General features: G+C 43.6%; 2 protein-coding genes across 5 annotated transcripts in view; both read left to right on the top strand.

Annotated features, from left to right (window-relative positions):
• Positions 1-10,195, top strand: part of abl2 (c-abl oncogene 2, non-receptor tyrosine kinase) — a 36,930-nt gene extending 26,735 nt beyond the window's left edge. For all 3 annotated transcript variants that reach the window (XM_061825182.1, XM_061825179.1, XM_061825183.1), the window contains exons 9-11: positions 23-112; positions 675-851; positions 4,118-10,195. In XM_061825182.1, coding sequence (XP_061681166.1) covers positions 23-112; positions 675-851; positions 4,118-5,916 — 2,066 coding nt within the window. In that variant the 3' untranslated portion in view covers positions 5,917-10,195. The remainder of the gene's footprint in view (positions 1-22; positions 113-674; positions 852-4,117) is intronic.
• Positions 10,196-10,445: 250 nt separating this feature from the next.
• Positions 10,446-18,335, top strand: part of osbpl9 (oxysterol binding protein-like 9) — a 37,286-nt gene continuing 29,396 nt past the window's right edge. For both annotated transcript variants that reach the window (XM_061825237.1, XM_061825236.1), the window contains exons 1-3: positions 10,446-10,593; positions 11,463-11,513; positions 15,217-15,295. In XM_061825237.1, coding sequence (XP_061681221.1) covers positions 10,483-10,593; positions 11,463-11,513; positions 15,217-15,295 — 241 coding nt within the window. In that variant the 5' untranslated portion in view covers positions 10,446-10,482. The remainder of the gene's footprint in view (positions 10,594-11,462; positions 11,514-15,216; positions 15,296-18,335) is intronic.

Genomic DNA, 18,335 nt, shown 5'->3' with positions numbered 1-18,335 from the left:
ATTTATTTTTTTTCTGCAATAGGCTGGCAGTGGAGTCCACTGGACCGGCCATCATTCGCAGAGATCCACCAAGCCTTTGAAACAATGTTCCATGACTCCAGCATCTCCGAAGGTAGTATAGCATTTAAAAAAATGCCATTTTGTAGCCTAATAAAAACCTGTAAGTGGAAAGAAAAATGTAAATACGTTCAACTTCAGATTTGTTCCAATTTAGAAACATTCTTCCCCTGGGAGATAATGATATCGTGTGTGTGTGTGTGTGTGTGTGTGTGTGTGTATATATATATATATATATATAAGATTATTATTATTTATTATTATTTTATACTTTATTATATATTTTTCTAATTTATTTTATTTTATTTTATTTATGATTATTATTAATATTATATATATTCAGTTCATCTTTACTATTACTTCTACAGGTTATAGTACTGTAGTTAAGTTCTGTTCACATTTCGCTGGCATTGGGCTGAAACCTTTTGTCTAAATTTGATCCATTTAATATTTTTTCCCCAAATCGAAACCGCTGGTCAGTCGGCACGTTGTTCTGTTATTTTTTTCTAATTATTGACCAACATAAAAATGGCTGTTTTTGACAAGGCAATGTTCACAGCTAAAAAAAAAAAAAAAAAAAATAAAATAAACAACTGCTGTTTTTGTTTCCTTTTCAGAGGTGGCAGAGGAACTCTGTAAGACTGCCTCCTCCGGTCACGGAGGTCCCCTGCACTCTTTCGACACGCCCCTGTTGCCGTCCAAATCCCGCACAATCTTCAAGCACACGGAAAACAAGGAGAACATCGAGGGCGGGCTTGACGGGCGGCCGGACCACGGCACCCACGGTCCCTCAGGTACAGCTAGACACGCTTACCTCGCCGCCAAGCATTCGGGTGCGTCACATTACAAGCCCGGAGGTGTCCCAGGCCACCTTGATACCAAGAGGCAAATGCAGCGTCGCCAAGCCCGCCGCCTGAAGAGAAGGGCGGTCATTTTTCTCACCGATTGACCGCATGTGCCAACTGTCTGTTCATTCCCGAGTGTATGTACATTTTAGGCAGGTCACATTAGCCTTATTGTCATCTAGTGTTGCGTAAATACCCCATTTAGTGATAAGACGCTAGTGCTCATTCACTTTGCTATCAAACCTCCAAGTAAAATGAATCATGTCTGAAAACGAAATTGCAAGTCATCGAGTTTGCAAATGATCAACAAACAAAAACATCCCTCCATCATCACTTTCTATAGAGCTCTTGCACCTACGTCATAAAATCACATGACTTTTGTTTACGTCGCCATATTGCCTTTCTGACAAAGCATTGTTCAATGATTGAGAAGAATAATTCCTACCTGAAATGAAGCGATCGCAACACAGGCGTGTGGTTATTTTGGCTGGGCACCATCCATCACGTTTAATTGCCGAAATCCATCGATATTTCCTGGGCTTTTCAGCTGGTATTCCATAGAATGATCACTTCTCGTCTGTTGTGACAACCAAAAAAAGCACAACAGGTCTCGGGTGTTGTGAATATTCTCCTCCGGTTCAATGTTGAGCAGCTCTGTTTGACCGGCAATATGGCGCTGTGAAAATGGAGACGTCACGTGCATGAGCTCCATATAGAACTTGTCCACGTGAGAGTCAAGGGTGAGCTACAGTCTATCCCAGCTGACTTTTGAGTGGTAGACTGCGTACACCATTGACTGGTCGACAGTCAGTCACAGGGCGTGTGTAGACAAACACTGATCTGCACTCACATTCATTCTTTAAATAATCAGAGAACACCCAAGCAAGGCATCCACACAAGGCCTGAGCTGAGATTCTAACCTGTAGCCTCTTGTCTAGGAATCACACACGCTCCACACTACACCACCATGCTGCCCTAATAAAACATGCAAAAGAGAAACATTTTGAAATACCGAATGTGTGGCACTACGGTTGAATAGTAGAGAAAATTCCCAGAAAGTGCACCTCTTGCCAGAAGTAAGTATTTCCCATGAAGGAATGCCACGATGAAAAGACGCAAATGCCACCTTTAATTTCTATGTTAAATTGTATCTTCTGCATACTTTCACTTATCCAATCAAATATACTTTTACTGACTCACACTTGGGCGTAAAAATACTCCAAAACATCATTTTACCACTAATCCTTTATTATTATAATAGTTTAATGGGCTTTCAAGAGATCCACTTAGTTCCAAATCACCCTCACTTTATATATTTTTTATTTTTATTTTCACTCCAACAAGTCTTCTTCACAGATATATTTTTATGATATTCTAGCTTTCCATTTGTTATTTTGAAATTAAAAGAATTCATGTTACAGGCGACAGAGAAATAATAAGTTTTCTTTTCCTACTTTTTTTTTTTTTCCCAGAATGTTGATAATAAAATTTTGGTCCCTCGTGTTGTCTGTGATGCAAACAAGTCTGTGTGGTTTTCCTTCTGTCCTTGTCCCCAACTACTTCACTCACCCCCACCAAGTTCATCAAAGCAAAAAGCATTAATCATACTAAAACAATAAACTAAATACATGTTGCTCTTGAATCCAACGTGTTTCTATGAGCATGCAGTACAGTTTACAAAATCACAACACAAAAGTGTCCATGACACTGATACTGAATCAGTCAGATGTTTTGGATACGTTCCCACGTTATTATGTCTTGTGAGATTAAGTGTCTACAAACGCTTGACTAGTCCTGAATTTTAAGGTCAAGCCATTTATAATCATAAATAAATAATTTATAATCACCCCATTTTGCACATGTGCAACTTCAATCCAAATCCATCTAGATCGGGGGTGTCAAACTCATTTTTGTCATGGGCCACATTGTTATTGACGGTTTCCCTCAGAGGGCCAATATGACTGTGGAAACGTAAAAATCATTCGCCTCATCATATTTACACATGAAATGTATTTATTTTCTTTTAGAATCAGAAATCAAGGGTAATGGGTTTTTCAACTACTGTTGAGGCTTGGGCACACCAAAATGCTTGCAATATCTAATCCGTCCATTTTCTTTGCCACTTATCCTCACGAGGGTCACGGGGAGTGCTGGAGCCTATCCCAGCTGTCAACGGGCAGGAGGAGGCGGGGTACACCCTGAACTGGTTGCCAGCCAATGGCAGGGCACATCGAGACAAACAGCCGAACTCACAATCACACCTAGTGGCAATTTGGAGTGTCCAATTAATGTCGCATGTTTTTGGGACATGCAAACTCCACACAGGCGGGGCCAGGATCAAACCCGGGCCCTCAGAACTGTGAGGCCAACGCTTTACCAGCTGATCCACCGTGCCGCGCTTGCAATATCTAAATGTTACAATTTACCATATGACAATTTGAAATTTTGGTCCATATTCGAACAAAAATCATAGAGGTTGATACACATGATTTGCATTTTCGGGCCACATAAAATCATGCAGCGGGCCGGATCTGGACCCCGGGCCTTGAGTTTGACACCCGTGCTCTAGATGGATAGAATGTCCATGACCTGCCCACATTCGACTTTCTGTTCCAAATTCTAATGCTGTGGGGTCAAGTTGGGAAAACAGCATCTAAATGTAAAAGTCCATAGCAGGGATGCAAAATTCATGGCACATTTTTATTAGATTGACTTTTTTTTTTGTTGCTCATCATCAATCAAACATGAAATTTTACTGAATTTGAGTTGTAGTTGATTAAACATCCATGTTCTCCCCGTGCCTGTGTGGGTTTCCTCTGGGCACTCCGGCTTCCTCCCACATCCTAAAAACATGCAACATTAATTGGACACTCTAAATTGCCCCGAGGTGTGATTCGTGAGTGCGTCTGTTGTCTGTCTCCATGTGCCCTGCGATTGGCTGGCAACCAGTTCAGGGTGTACCCTGCCTCCTGCCCGTTGAAAGCTGGGGTAGGCTCCAGCGCACCCCGCGACCCTCGTGAGGATAAGCGGCAAAGAAAATGGATGGATGGATGGGTTGCTTGTGTATATCTGTCCTGCAGTGCTATAGAAAATGGTTGGATGGTTCCCAAGAATCAATATTTTCATTTGGAACTTGGAGATTAAGTATTTTGGGGATGCTTTTGTCCTTTGGGTTCGGGTTATGCTAATCAATTCCTCTTTTTTTTTCTGTTTAGGTTGGACTTCTCTATTAGGAGGCGACGGACGCACTGGCAGTTCCCCGGCGCTGCCCAGAAAGCAGCAGCCCCGCGATAAATCGCCCGGCAGCCTTTTGGAGGACGCGCTGGACACGGGCACGTTCACGCGAGACCGCAAGACTAGCTTCTTCAGCTCCTTCATCAAAAAGAAGCCGTCGTCATCGTCTTCCTCCTCTTCCTCTCCGTCCTCCCAGCACCAACAGAATCTCCCCACACCCCCCAAACGGAGCAGTTCCTTTCGGGAGATGGAGACTCAGCCGCACAAGAAATACGAGCCCACTGCTGATTTCAGCCCGCCGCCTCCGCTGCCGCAATCGGACAGTTTAGGCGGCTTCTCCCCTTCCCCCTCTCATTCCCACGGTGAGCCTGCCCAGACTCAGTCGCGCTGCTGTGGGGCCACCTTTGGACAGAAGCCCTCCGGTGTGGGACTCGTTTCCCAGGTAACAAGCGGCAGCAGCTGGGGAGGACTTGCCGGATTTTTTACCCCGAGGCTTATCAAAAAGACCCTCGGGTTGCGGACAGGGAAGCCAGTCTGCTCGGGGGATGGTGGAAATATAGTCGGGGGGCCTAAACCCTTACCTAGGTCCAATTCTACGTCCTCAATGTCAGCTGGGTTGCCTGACCTAGAGCGTATTGCTCTGACTTTACCTAGGAACCGCAGTGCAAAAACCCCTCTGGAGAGGACCGCTTCGACCAGCTCCCAGCCAGAGAACGGGGCTGCACGTCCTCCCGAAACTCTGCTCAGGAGGATGGATGAGGGGACTGCACAGATCAGGGAAAGGCCCAAAGCGAAGCTGCTACCCCGCAGCACAGCAGGACGGGCACCGGGGGTCGGTGGGGAAGTCGGGGAACTGGACAGTGCGGCCCGGGTGAGGGAGGGTAGAGAGGATGGCGGCGTAGGACTGGAAAGACAGCAAAGCTGGTCGTCCCCCTCGAAGACTTCTAGTTCAGCTGTCTCAGCGAACGCAGCAGGTGCACAAACTCACAACCACAAAGTTCCAGTTCTCATCTCCCCCACGTTGAAGAACAGCCCGGGCGACGTGCACCTCGTCGGGCTGGACTCTCAGGGGAACCGCTTCAAACTGCTGTCCGAGCATCAGGCCGACCGGGACCGGCCGCGGCTGGTCAAGCCCAAGTGCGCTCCGCCTCCTCCGCCAACCCTACGCGGCATACAACACTCCTACAGCAGCGAAGGCGAAGAGCAGGTAGGAGCCACGCCGGTCGAAGTCAACGGCGATACGTTAAAAGGTCAAAGGTCGGGGCAGTTATCAGGAGTGATCGCGAGTAGACCATCAGTGCCACCACCACAAGTGCCTCCTGCTTCCTCCACAACTCCCACTAAAATGGCCAATGGCGGACCCAGCAGCACCTCCTCCTCCTCCTCCTCGCACTCCACGACGCCCACCGGCTCCAAAGTGGCGCTGCGGCGCACCAGACAGCAGTCGGAGAGGGTTCCGCCGGAGCGGGTCAGCCGCGAGGTCCTGCTGGAGTGCGCCGAGTCCCTGAGCAGCGTCCTCCACATCTGCTCCGAAAGCCCATCCAGCAGCCAAGTCCTGGACGCCGGCCACCAGCTGCTGGACTACTGTTCCGGTTACGTGGACTGCATCCCCCAAATGAGGAACAAGTTCGCCTTTCGCGAGGCGGTGGGGAAGTTAGAGCTCAGCCTGCAGGAGCTGAGGGCCTCGTCCTCGGGGGGCGGAGGCTGCATGGGCTCTAACAGCGTACTGGACAACCTGCACAGCTGTATTAAAGAAATTAGCGACGTCGTCCAGAGGTAGCCGACGCTAACGGTCACACCGCACCATCTTTCGGATTCCTTTAACTGCTTTTGACACGAGAATAATGTGTAAAGTACCTCAGAGAAATCACTACAAAAGATCATCGTTTTGATTGTTTACATACAGCCGTTTCATAAAACGCCAGCGTGCACATTTCTTTTCGGCTCCGTCTGACCTGTCCGCAATACCGACGACCACGTATGCCAAACTAAAGGCTGTCCGACTCCAAAAATCGCAAAATGTTTTGCCTCATGCCGACCGTGAACGTTAAATGAATGTCAAGCGTGTGTCGCCAGCGCAGATTTCCGTCAATCTGTCGATTGTGCTCAGCCTTACCGATGAGTCGAGAGTCGCTTCCCCGTCGAGCTCGACGTTTCATGAATGTGTGACTCAACGGTCGTGTGAACTGTGTTTCTCGGAGCGTTTTTTTTTTTTTTTTTGTCAGTGTCGACCACCTGAGGGACCACAAGTAATTCTTGAAAGCCATTTTAAACAAGAAATGGAAATATTATCATCATTGTGATAGCCGTGCTTTTTCTCCGGTTGAATTTTAAAACATGGTCAGGTTTTGTTTCATTAGAGTGGGGGAGTCAAAACTCATTTTTCTCGCGGGCCACGTTGCGGTTCCGGTTTCCCCCAGAGGGCCCTTACGACTGTGAAACAATACAAATATTTAATCATCTCATCGCATTTACATCATCAATTCATGATCTACTTTTGGAATCAGAAATCAAGGGTGATGTGTGTTTCAACTATTCATGTTTGGTAGCACAAAAACGCTTGGAATATCTCAACTTTTGCATTTAGGATGCATGATAAATTGACATTTTTATTCAAATTTTTACAAGAATAATTGAAATTGACGCTCTACTTTTGGCTTTGGGGGCCACATAAAATCATGGCGGGCCGGAGCTGGACCCCGGGCCTTGAGTTTGACACCTGTGCATTAGAGGGATAGGCATTTCACTAAATTTTCTCGATTATCTTTTTTATTTTTATTTTTGGGATGGGAGGTGTTTTGAGCCCCTGTATTGATGCCAGTCCTGTATTGAGCAGATCAACGCTACCCGAGGGTGTTGTGCCATACTGATGTCGTGTTCCTTAGACCAACCGAGTAGGAAACAAATTTTGATTCGGTTTTAATACACACTCATTGTTATACGGGGTGGGCGGTGGCACAGTGGAGCAGTTGTAAAGTGTTGGCCTCACAGTTCTGAGGTCCAGGGTTTGATCCCAGCCCCGCCTGTGTGGAGTTTGCATGTGCTCGCCGTGCCTGCGTGAGGACTCTGGTTTCCTCAACATTAAGTGGACACTCTAAATTGCCCCTAGGTGTGATTGCGAGTGCAGCTGTTTGTCTCAATGTTCCCTGCGATTGGATGGCAACCAGTTCAGGGTGTACCCCGGCTCCTGCCTGTTGACAGCTGGGATAGGCTTCAGCACTCTCCACGACCCTCGTGAGGATAAGAGGCTAAGGAAATGGATGTATGTTATACATGGGAGATTTTTTTTTTGAAGACCCTGCAAAGTGAATTCAGAGATTGGTTTCTTAAGGCCCTAAACATGTTCGTACATGTACTGCGTAGTGGTCAATTGTGGATATAAGTGTCAAGCTGTTGTCACCGTTCCAGTTTTCCTTGTTCTTTTTTTTAGGGGGGTGGGGGGGGGAATTAAACAACAACCAATGACCTGCCTCAGTATCTGGCATGAATTCTCTCTACCCCACTGTATAAGAAATTGACCACTTTTGTTCACATAAGTGGTTATCCGTGGCAGGTACGACTTGTGATTCATTTTGAATCAGAATCCCTTTTTCACTGAGCTGTGTTTTCAGGCATTCAGTGCACACACGCCACAGGGTTTGAGAGGTAAGACAACGGTGGGATTTTTCACCATTTCTCAGCCTTATTTTACATAATTGTAGGGTTTAATTATTCAAAGTTGGCAGGCTTATTAACAACACTTCTCTGTAGGTTCTCAAATTTAGAAGACATTCTCACTTTACAGGGTCTTCAACGGTTTATTAATGATTTTTTTTTTTAATCCTCATGAAATCAGGAGTATAAATCCATCCATCCATTTTCTTTGCCGCTTATCCTCACAAAAGTCGCGGGGAGTGCTGGAGCCTATTCCAGCTGTCAACGGGCAGGAGGCGGGGTACACCCTGAACATGGTTGCCAGCCAATGGCAGGGCACATCGAGACAAACAGCCGAACTCACAATCACACCTTTGGGCAATTTAGAGTGTCCAATTAATGTTGCATGTATTTGTGATGTGGGAGGAAACCGGAACGCCCGGAGAAAACCCACGCAGGCACCGGGGAGAACATGCAAACTCCACGCAGGCGAGTCCAGGATTGAACCCCGGACTTCAGAACCGTGAAGCCAACGCTTTTCCAGATGATCCACCGTGCTGCCGGAGTTTGTATCAAAGGGTTAATTAGTGCTATATGCCAAATTCAACTGTAGGTACAGTACCATTATTTTTGCCGCATACGTTATGGTCGTGTATCCCCAGCTTTTTATTGTTTTGTTTTTGTTACAAATTGCTTTTTTAATGTAACAAAGCCCACATTAAGTATTTTTGAGTATCAGATTTTACTTTATTCCCCCACAGTATTCAAAAACAATTGTTTTTTCTGCCTCTGGCGTGAATGAAATTCACCCCTGTCACTTTGTCAAAAGCATTTCAATATTGACCTGCTTATCCTCAAGAGGAGCACAGTGGAGAGCACTCGGCTAGTTGTTCCAAGTGTCCTTTGGGTGTTCTGGACTGCGCAGGTCTACCTTGAGCCTTCGTGGCCTCTGTGCCTCGCATGTCCGACAACGTACGAAACACAGTTCAAACACACCGAGCGCTCATCACACTAATCAAAGTACTAAGTCTTTATCGACAAACTTGCAGTCTGTCTTCAGCATGAGTGATTTGTACATCGGATTAAAAAAAAAAAAAAAAGAATCTAGAATGTCTATGTATAAACTTGAATTTTAAATTATTCTTTTTTTTTTTTTTTTTTTAGTATTATTATTTTTAAAAGCACAGCTCTTTCAGGGTAGGAAGTAAATATTTGTTTTATTTCATATCCAGAAAATAAAATGCGTGGTAAGAGAATAAAGAGTTATTACGCAACAGGGGTGGGGAACCCAGACCCCGTGAGAACATTTGATCTGGCCCCGCTGAGCAATTACAAAAGCAAAACTTCAGTGGAACTGTCCTACTTTTTGTATGGCCTTTTGAATTATTAATTATTAAAAAGAAAAAAGGTTCCCCACCTCTGTTTCAGACTGAGGCCAATCCATCTGCTTTCTGAATTTATTATTCAGTCCTGAAGTCATCAAATGTACATCAGCACGACGGCCTCATCTCTTACAGTGCCATCACATTTATTTTTGTTTTTCATAATTGATCACTGACCTGCATTTGTAGTCTCAACTGCTCTATTTCGTTCAGCAGAAGCTGCAAAAAAATAAAAAATTGTACATGTCCAATATGTGCACACGCAGATCACATTTATTTGGGCTCACAGGTTAATGTACACTGGATAAGGCCTCGGACGGTAAATTATTGGCACATGTTGCACGTACAAGTCTCACATTTGCATATAAAAACACTGCAGGTTCGCAACTTACATTTACACGCACTGAGTCTCAAATAACGCAAGCAAACTCGTTTTTCTGTGATTCTTGTGATTCCAGCCTTTTACGTGAGCAGATTACTCGCAAGATTCTACAGCCTCATAAAAAAAATTGTGCCATATTTTTTTTTTTTTGCATTACACGTTTATAACAACACTTATTCTGAGCTGCTTAATATATTGTTTCATTCTATTGGTTATCTAGTTTCCTGACTGTTTAGTGCATCTCTATGGGTTAAGTCTCATCAAAAAAAATTTAATAAAATTGTTACCCTTCTTCAAATATATTGGAGTAGCAAGGTCTGAATAAATTTAGTTTATTTTTTTTAATCTCGTACTTTTTCCTGGTCTAGCATTCATTGTTCTGATTTCTTTTCTTTTTTTTCTACACTTTTATGCCATGTCTTGGAAAGCGCTCAGCAACTCATCATGATACCAAAGTGGTACAGGTGCAATGAAAGCCAACGCTCACAGTCAGACACGCCATAATGGAATATGTGAACCTTTCACATGGATTTAAAAAAAAAAAAAAAACGTTCACAACATTTTTTTACTGTACATTTTTTTTTTATTTAAAGCTCACATATATAACTGTGAAGTTTTGCTTATAAGTGTCTATTGTAAATAATAAAGATTGATGAATATTGTATCATGTTTTTGCTGATTTTTGTAATCGGTTGTCAGAACTGATAAAATTTTAGAAATCTACTCAGTTTGGCATGAAATTGTGGCAAAAATAACTCTGGAAAATTGAAGGATTTCAATTTGATTTTTATTTCACAAATACATGCTTCGGTCTCAATACCGAAATAGAAAAGTATTAACTATACGTACAATCAAAATGTTTCAATTAACTTTATTGATAGGAACAGCGGTCTGCCGTGACGTCACTGCACAGCATATCCGACTCCTCCCAGTCGTCAGTGTTGTAAAGATGGCGTCGATCATGGAAGGGCCACTGAGCAAGTGGACTAACGTTATGAAAGGCTGGCAGTACCGCTGGTTTGTGCTGGACTATAATGCTGGGCTGCTGTCTTACTACACGGTACGTCGCTTCTCGCTGTTTCATGATTTTAAACTGTTCCGCTCTGGGCTGGAGGTGAAATGGTAGATAGAAGTTGTCTGGTTGTGATGAGGGCCTTCAGTGTTTGTCAGGAGTTGGCGAGTCTGCTCGGTGAAGGATCGTCACATGGGCCAATCACGACGCTCCATGAGATCCAATTGACCAATCCCGTGGCAGCATTTCCACCACGCTTCCGCTTAGCTATTTTGCTAGCAAAAGCTCAAATCGAAAAACAATTTACGCCAGGTTGCAGCGGACATTTAGATGTTTTTGGTGACAGTGAAACAGAATTGTGTTCGTTCTCAACGTTGTTGATGGTTGACATAAACTGGTTGTTTGACTAATGACTATTGATGACAGATACAGACAGTGGGAGGTGTCTTTAGCTAACGTTACTTGTTTAGTAAAAATGGTAATAACGAACTCGCTCATTAGTAAACAGTACCAGCTGTCACAAGTTGCAATGGTGTTTATATGTGGTATGTAAATGTTATTCTAAATGATTAAATGTCGAAGGCATGCTTGTTTAACTAGGTGACATTGTGTAAACTGGTATATTGTGAAATTTTATCTTAGTGAAAACTAATAATGAATTTATGTATGCTGTAATGCACGGTCCAGCTAATGTAGTAGAGAAGGCTTGGCTTTTCCTTGTGGTTCATTGAACTCAAACCTTACCTTCTCCAATTAATGAAGACCTCAAATTGTTTACGCAGTATTCCAGTGTTTGTTTGTGGTTGCATTTATACACGAATTTCCAGTGTTTAACACCGGTTTATCTTGAAATTCAACGCCAGGAAGTGGTGATGCATGAAGTTTTGTAAATACAGGGTCGTTCTGTTTGTTTCCAGTCTAAGGACAAGATGATGCGAGGATCCAGAAGAGGCTGTGTGCGACTTCGGGTAAGTTTCACCAAGTGAATGCCATTAGGCGCACATATTTCATGATACAATTTATATGGAACTCAAATATATTACTCAAAAATAGTACAATTGTATTAATAAATGTCGTAAACAAATTGTATTCTGAGAAAAATGCCAGTGGCGAAAAGTACGTACTCACTAATTTTAAACTTTACTTCACTTTATCGTAAAATTCTTTCACACTTAGTAGCTATTAGGAATTGAGTCTCAATAGTTTTTTGCAGTCAACGATAATATGACAAAAATCGTATTTACAGATCTACGTCAAAAGACATAAAAAAACTATATAAATAATAAGTTTCTTTCAGCTTGTCCCGTGAGGGGTCGCCACAGTGTAACATCTCAGATGAACGCTCATATTTGTTCGGCACAGGTTTTACGCCGGATGCCGTTCCTTACGCAACCCCTACATATAAATACTAAAAGATAAAAATTAACTAGCTTTTGGGGTTCAAATTTACTGTGCACAACAGCGACGTGGAGGAAATGTTTTTCTCTGAACCGATCAATCACATCACTGATTGAATCGACAAATTTTGCCATCAAAACTGATCAACAAAAAGCCAACCATCGGCCAATCCGATCAGACCGATAAAATCGGTGTGAAGACTAATTTTAAAATGAGAAAAAAATAAACTACAAACAAAAAACTACATTGCTCAGGAATAAAGTTGTAATGTTGTGAAAATATTCATTGTAATAAGAAAAAAAATCTTTTGGGAGAGAAAAGTCACGTTATGAAAATGTGTAATGTTCTGACAATGAACTAGTGATCTTTCAAGAAATTGTGAACAATTAACAAATTGTTCAAATGCAATAAAAGCATTGATTACAATCTTCAAGAAATGGAATTTCACGCTCAGGATGTAGAATTTCATGAAATTTACAATTTTTTTTCGAGGGGCGTTAAACATTATTTAAAATCTTTGTAATCCACTGATATAGAGAGCAACACAACTTACTTGTTCCTTTCGTATTCATTCAATCAGGGATCAATGACTAAATAAGCCTCTGGGTTTTATGACGGGACAGTTGTCCAATTTGATAGCCTTAAGATTTTCTTCTGTTGAGCTATAGCCAATAGATGGCAGTATCGTACAGCTAGCCAACTATCTTTTTTAATCTTAAAATAAACCTGCCATCAGTCAATTCAGTGTCATCGTGTCTATCAGGATAGATTCCAGCATGTGGAAATATGGACCATGATATACAGACACAGTTTACAGAAATTAACTACAGTTCATACAATTCCAAATAACTCGCTCAACTCATTTGAAAAGTGTGAGTAACTGTGTTGTTCTGCCACATATCCGTCACAAGAATATAACAGATAATTCTTTGTTAAACATCCTTACACTTCGTCGTCTTTGCATATTTCATGGCAATTTGGAGAAAACAGTCTTGTCTTTGTAGAGCGTTGCTTCTTTCATCGTTTCACTGGACTTACTTAAATGCACAGCCATAAAGTGTTAGACTATAGATGGTATTTTTGTCTGGCACTCTCTCTATGTCTCACTCACTTACACACACATCGTCAACAAAATAAACAACAGCCATGAAAGAGGTCACAGTTTACAGCTCTACGTTATTCCCCTTCAATAAATGATTAACCAAGTCAAAGACTTTGGGCTCACCAGTCATCTATTGAGAGAAATTTACAATTTAGTCCTTTTATGATTCTGAACACTCCTTATGCGCCGACGGTTTTCGCTCTCTTGTTTGCACTGGGTCAAGTGTAAGATAGTCAGTAACTGATATTCCATTCCATTGCGTGATTAATAAACTTAGTAGTAGTTAAGTTTCATCACACAAACTGGGGTTGTGCATCATTTGAATTTGAGTGATTCCGGTAGATCAAATTATTCTTGATTCGGATTCTTTGAAGGAGCTTGGTCAAAAAAGTTTCATCCATCCATCCATTTTCTACCACTTCTCTTGGTCGGGTCGCAGGGGAAGTAGCTTCAGCAGGGATACCCCGACTTCCCTTTCCCCTGCCACTTCATCCAGCTCTTCTGAAGGGATCCCAAGGTGTTCCCAGGCCAATTGAGAGACATAGTCTCTCCAGCGTGTCCTGGGTCGTCCCCAGGGTCTTTTTCCGATGGGACATGCCCGGAACACCTCACCAGGGAGGTGTCCAGAAGACATCCGAATCAGATGCCTCAGCCATATCATCTGGCTCCTCTCAATGCGGAGGAGCAGCGGCTCGAGCTGCTCAACCTATCTCTAAGGGTGAGCCCGGACACCCTGCGGAGGAAACTCATTTCGGCCGCTTGGACCCGGGATTTTGTTCTTTTGGTCACGACCCACAGCTCGTGACCATAGGTGAGAGTAGGAACGTAGATCGACTGGTAAATTGAGAGCTTCGGCTTTCGACATAGATCCCTCTTCCCCACAGGAAACCGATATGAAGTCCGCATCACTGCAGACACTGCACCGAGCCGCCTGTCGATCTCCCGTTCCATTCTTCCCTCACTCGTGAACAAGACCCCAAGATACTTGAACTCCTCCACTTGCAGCAGGATCTCAACCCTACCTGGCGTGGGCACGCCACTCTTTTTCCGACTGAGGGCCATGGTATCAGATTTGGAGGTGCTGATTCTCATCCCAGCCCCTTCACACTCGGTTGCGAACCGCTCCGGTGAGCATTGGAGATCACAGCTTGATGACGCTAACAGAACCACATCATCTGCAAAGAGCAGAGATGCGATGCTGAGGCCACCAAACCGGACAGCCTCTTACGTCTCTGCTGTGCCTAGAGATTCTGTCCACTCTTCGTAAAAGTTTAATTCTGCTCAAACCTGACACAAACCACAACTGTATGGTGCATACAATTCATCTGGAAAATATGCACAGTGGTTAATTTTTTTTTCCCTGCATTTTATGTCACGGGGTCCTTCCAAACATGTTTTTTTGAAGAAACCATTTCTTCCGTTTTAGGATGTGGCTACAACAAAATGTAGAAAAATGGAAATGCTATGAAACTTCTCGCGAAGCAGTGTAATGTTTGACGGTACAGTTATTAATAATCCACTTCAAATCTGTAGGCGTCAGTAATGTCCACTACAGAACTCCAAAAGAAGTCAAGGGAAAGATTTGACAATGATTCATAAAGATTCCTGGAGCGGTACCACAATGTCACGGTTCCTTCCTTAACCCATGGCATGCCTTCTACCACGATTTGTGGAAATCTGTATTAGTTTTCAATTGAAGTTTACAGTTTCAATGTTACTCTCCTTATTTTATCTCGACTCCACCTCTCTGAAGTTGTCCATTTATGACCCCTTCCTTGGTTTGTGCTTTAGGCAGCTGTGAGTCACACACCCAGTGAGCTTGCCAGCAGTCTTCTTTCTCCGCAGTCCTTTTAATCTGTTGGCTGCCTGTCCCTTGTGTGTCTGTTCCTCTCCTCCCCACCCTGCCTTTTTCCTCCTCTGCTTTCCAAAGTCCTACCTCCTCCCTCCTCCTTGTTTTTCCCCTCCCTCCTTCGCTCCAAAAGGACTATGCTTGTGCTAGACACAGAGGTTTTGTGCGTGACTGTGTGCGTGCGAGGGTAGCAAGGTATGGCAGTAGGAGTTGTGTTGCGATTGGAGCTAAGGTAATTCATGAAAGAGAGGAAAGTGAGTTATGACGTGTCGCTCCCCCCCCCTCTCTCCCTCTCTCTCATGCTCTCTTTCCTCCCGTCCAGGGCGCTGTGATCGGCATCGATGACGAGGACGACAGCACATTCACCATCACAGTCGACCAGAAGACTTTCCATTTCCAAGGTGAGCCTCTTTTAATTTGGCTGTCTCTTGTCGCACTTTTTCCATCTCTTTCTCTCTCTCTCTCTCTTTCTCACCCACTCTCCTCTCTCTCTCTCTCTCTCTCTCTCTCTCTGTCTCTCTCTCTTTCTCACTCACTCTCCCTTAATAAAGACTTGGGCCAGTCTTGTGAAATGCCAGGAAATGTGCAGTCCAAGTGGGCTGCGAGCAATTTGAGGCTTTCTCAAATCCAGCGGAACATCTCCGAGCCTCACGAAGTTTTGGGGCGGGAAACAAGATTAGTTCCACTGCCCGCTGAATACATTGCAGAGACGGCAAACAAGGAAGGAAACCGTTTTCCTCGATCGAGTGCGAAGATCGCTGCTTGTGTTTGTTGCAGCTGCGCCTCTGGGAATAAATACGGAATACTGCTGAGCTAGAAGCTGAGCTCAGGTCTCTGCTGGCCGCGCCCGCTCCTCGTCCTTCACTAGAAACCTGCTGCTGTTGGCGTTGTAGCAATCAGTCTCTCTGACTATCGGGACGGGATTGGCTAACAGATACAGAATCGCTCCTCGCCCCCACTTCCATCTCCTAGCCATGCCAACCTTTCCTTCTTCTCAAGCCAGCACACCACATACACTTGTTCTTACATCCCGATCCAGGTTTTGAGCGGCTGTTTCCATCACATCTGAGCCTCCCTCTCTCAACTCTTGTCCATTTTTCCCCTCACTGCCTATAACCTCACCTTCCATTTCATTCCCACTCGCTACAGTCCATGGGGCCCCCGCCCCTCTCACATCCTCAATGCCCTCTCCCATGTCTGTGTTCCGAAGCTGTATGCTGTGGTTATCCAAACGGAAGGGTAAGGAGAAAACCTATCGGTCCGCATGCATGCAGACCGAGACAAGACGGTGTCGATTACTTGTCATCTGGGATTTACAGTTCGCGAACTATAAATCATGTGAAGTTGCATGTTCAGTTTCTTTTGGGCACATTTGTTTTGTTGCTGCAGTTCAAGGGTATTTTTGAGCTGTATAGGATCGATGGTTTATTTAGGTGTGAGAGCGAAAAAGCTGTGTGCAGTCTTGAACATGAACCCATATTGTTGGTTCATTGTGAAAGTATAACTATGCCAACAGTTTTGTTTTATTAGTTTGAGGCATTTCCATGACCGTAATCACGAACAAGAATGTGTAAAGTTAGGTAATAACAATAATAATCAGTTTTGGTAGATACAGCAGTACCGTGACTTGGGAGTGTGCTGTGTTAAGAGCTTTTGAAATGACTACCTGTTTTTTTGGGAGTGTGTGTGTGAATGTTTTTGTGTCTATGTTGTGTTGAAAGCCAAAATCTTTGGAAAATAACGAGCTTTAGATACGCCACCTGAAAATGGGGGAAAATTGATTTGATGTACAGTACTATCAGTCATCTGAGTTACAAACTTGAGTAAAACTCAGTCAAGTGACAACTTTGACTCTTTCACAAAATGTTAAACACTCTGTCTAGATTGGTAACACTGAATGCTTAAAATGTGTTATTATTTCTTCCATTTGACAGATGGAAATGTTGGTCCAGATTTTAGCATGAGTGATGAAAGTTCATGTACATCAGAGGTCACCAATGCGGTGCCTGTGGGCACATGTTTGCCCGCGATGACCACTTAAGGTGCCCTCGAAGCAAGCTCAAAAAATGGCACAGGTCACAAATCATTATTATCATTTGTGGTTCATGCAGGTCATGCAGCCCTTCATACGATCGGTGCTCATAAAGTAGCACCCAGCCTCAAAACTATACACAGTTTTGTGCCACTGGGTCCCAGGCCTTGATTTTAACACTTGTGCTCTATGCACACGCTATTTTACTGTTGTAATAGTTTAACATAATTAAAAATGTTCTGCAGATCGTATCCCATTCATGTTTAAATTTCTCCATTCTGATACTGTAGATTGTCAGTAAACAAAATAACTGATCGTTTGTCTTAGGGATCAGCATGACAATTGATTGATCGGCCACAAAAACTTTTGCTAGCTTCTTGAATTGAGACCAAATGGAGTGCAGTACTTGGTTGCAAAAAAAAAAAAAAAAAAAAGATTCCGTTGATTATCTTTTCTACTTTGGCACAACTTGTACAAGCTATATTTTCCTGCTTAGTAAGACATGTTCAGGACATGTCAAGGAGATCTCATATTCCTTTTCAAATGATTTCCCCAAAATAATAACTTCATTAAGTGATTTTTTTTTTAATTGTCCTCAAGGTCCATCATCCATCCCGAGTTAGGACAATGACAGATATGTGATATCCAGACTGCCGCTTAGCCATCCCCTAGTTTTATTGTTGAAATTTGTGGAAAATTAGCACAAGATATGAGCCGAACATTCGCTTTTAGCTTGGAGAAGAAGTGCTGTACAGAATGTTTTGCCTAAGAGACTCCTCTGCCGCAATAAAGTGATCCTGTCGGTCTCGGGATCTACAGTTGAATGGGTTTTGCTTACGTTTTATATTTAGCCCTACATGTAATCTTACAGATGTTTTTATGAAAGCAATGACTTGCTGGTATTAATACACGATGCCTTCTACGGGGCAGTCCAGTTTGTAAGCAGAATTGTATTGGTTATTCAGAGGCTTAGCCAGCTTCGATTGTGTGCGTCTCTCTCTCTCTCTCTCTCTCTCTCTCTCTCTCTCTCTCTCTCTCTCTCTCTCTCTCTCGTCCACTGTGCTTTTATTTAGAGGAGCATCCATTATTAATCAGGCCCTCTACTTGCGGTGGCTCAGAGTTACCTGAGAGCCATTAGCATCTTCCTTTCCCCCACTCTCATTCACCTTCTCTTATCTACCGTCGTCGCCATCCTTCCTGTCATCCCCTTCCACTCTCTCAGAAGCAAGCGGGCAACTCCACCATGTTCCTTGCCTTACCTCGATACCACCTGCACTCCATTTTTATTGAATGTATTCCACCATTTTGCCTGGTGGTTAGAGGATTACAGATGAGTCATTCGGCCCAAATGAACACAATTGACCATCATTTCCAGTCCCCCACCAAAAGTATTGGAACACCGAGGTCTC

Source organism: Syngnathoides biaculeatus, chromosome 7 (genome assembly GCF_019802595.1).
Source record: "Syngnathoides biaculeatus isolate LvHL_M chromosome 7, ASM1980259v1, whole genome shotgun sequence".
In the NCBI taxonomy this organism is placed as follows: Eukaryota; Metazoa; Chordata; class Actinopteri; order Syngnathiformes; family Syngnathidae; genus Syngnathoides; species Syngnathoides biaculeatus.
The sequence above is the reverse complement of the archived record's forward strand: the minus strand, read 5'-3'. Positions and strand labels throughout refer to the sequence as shown.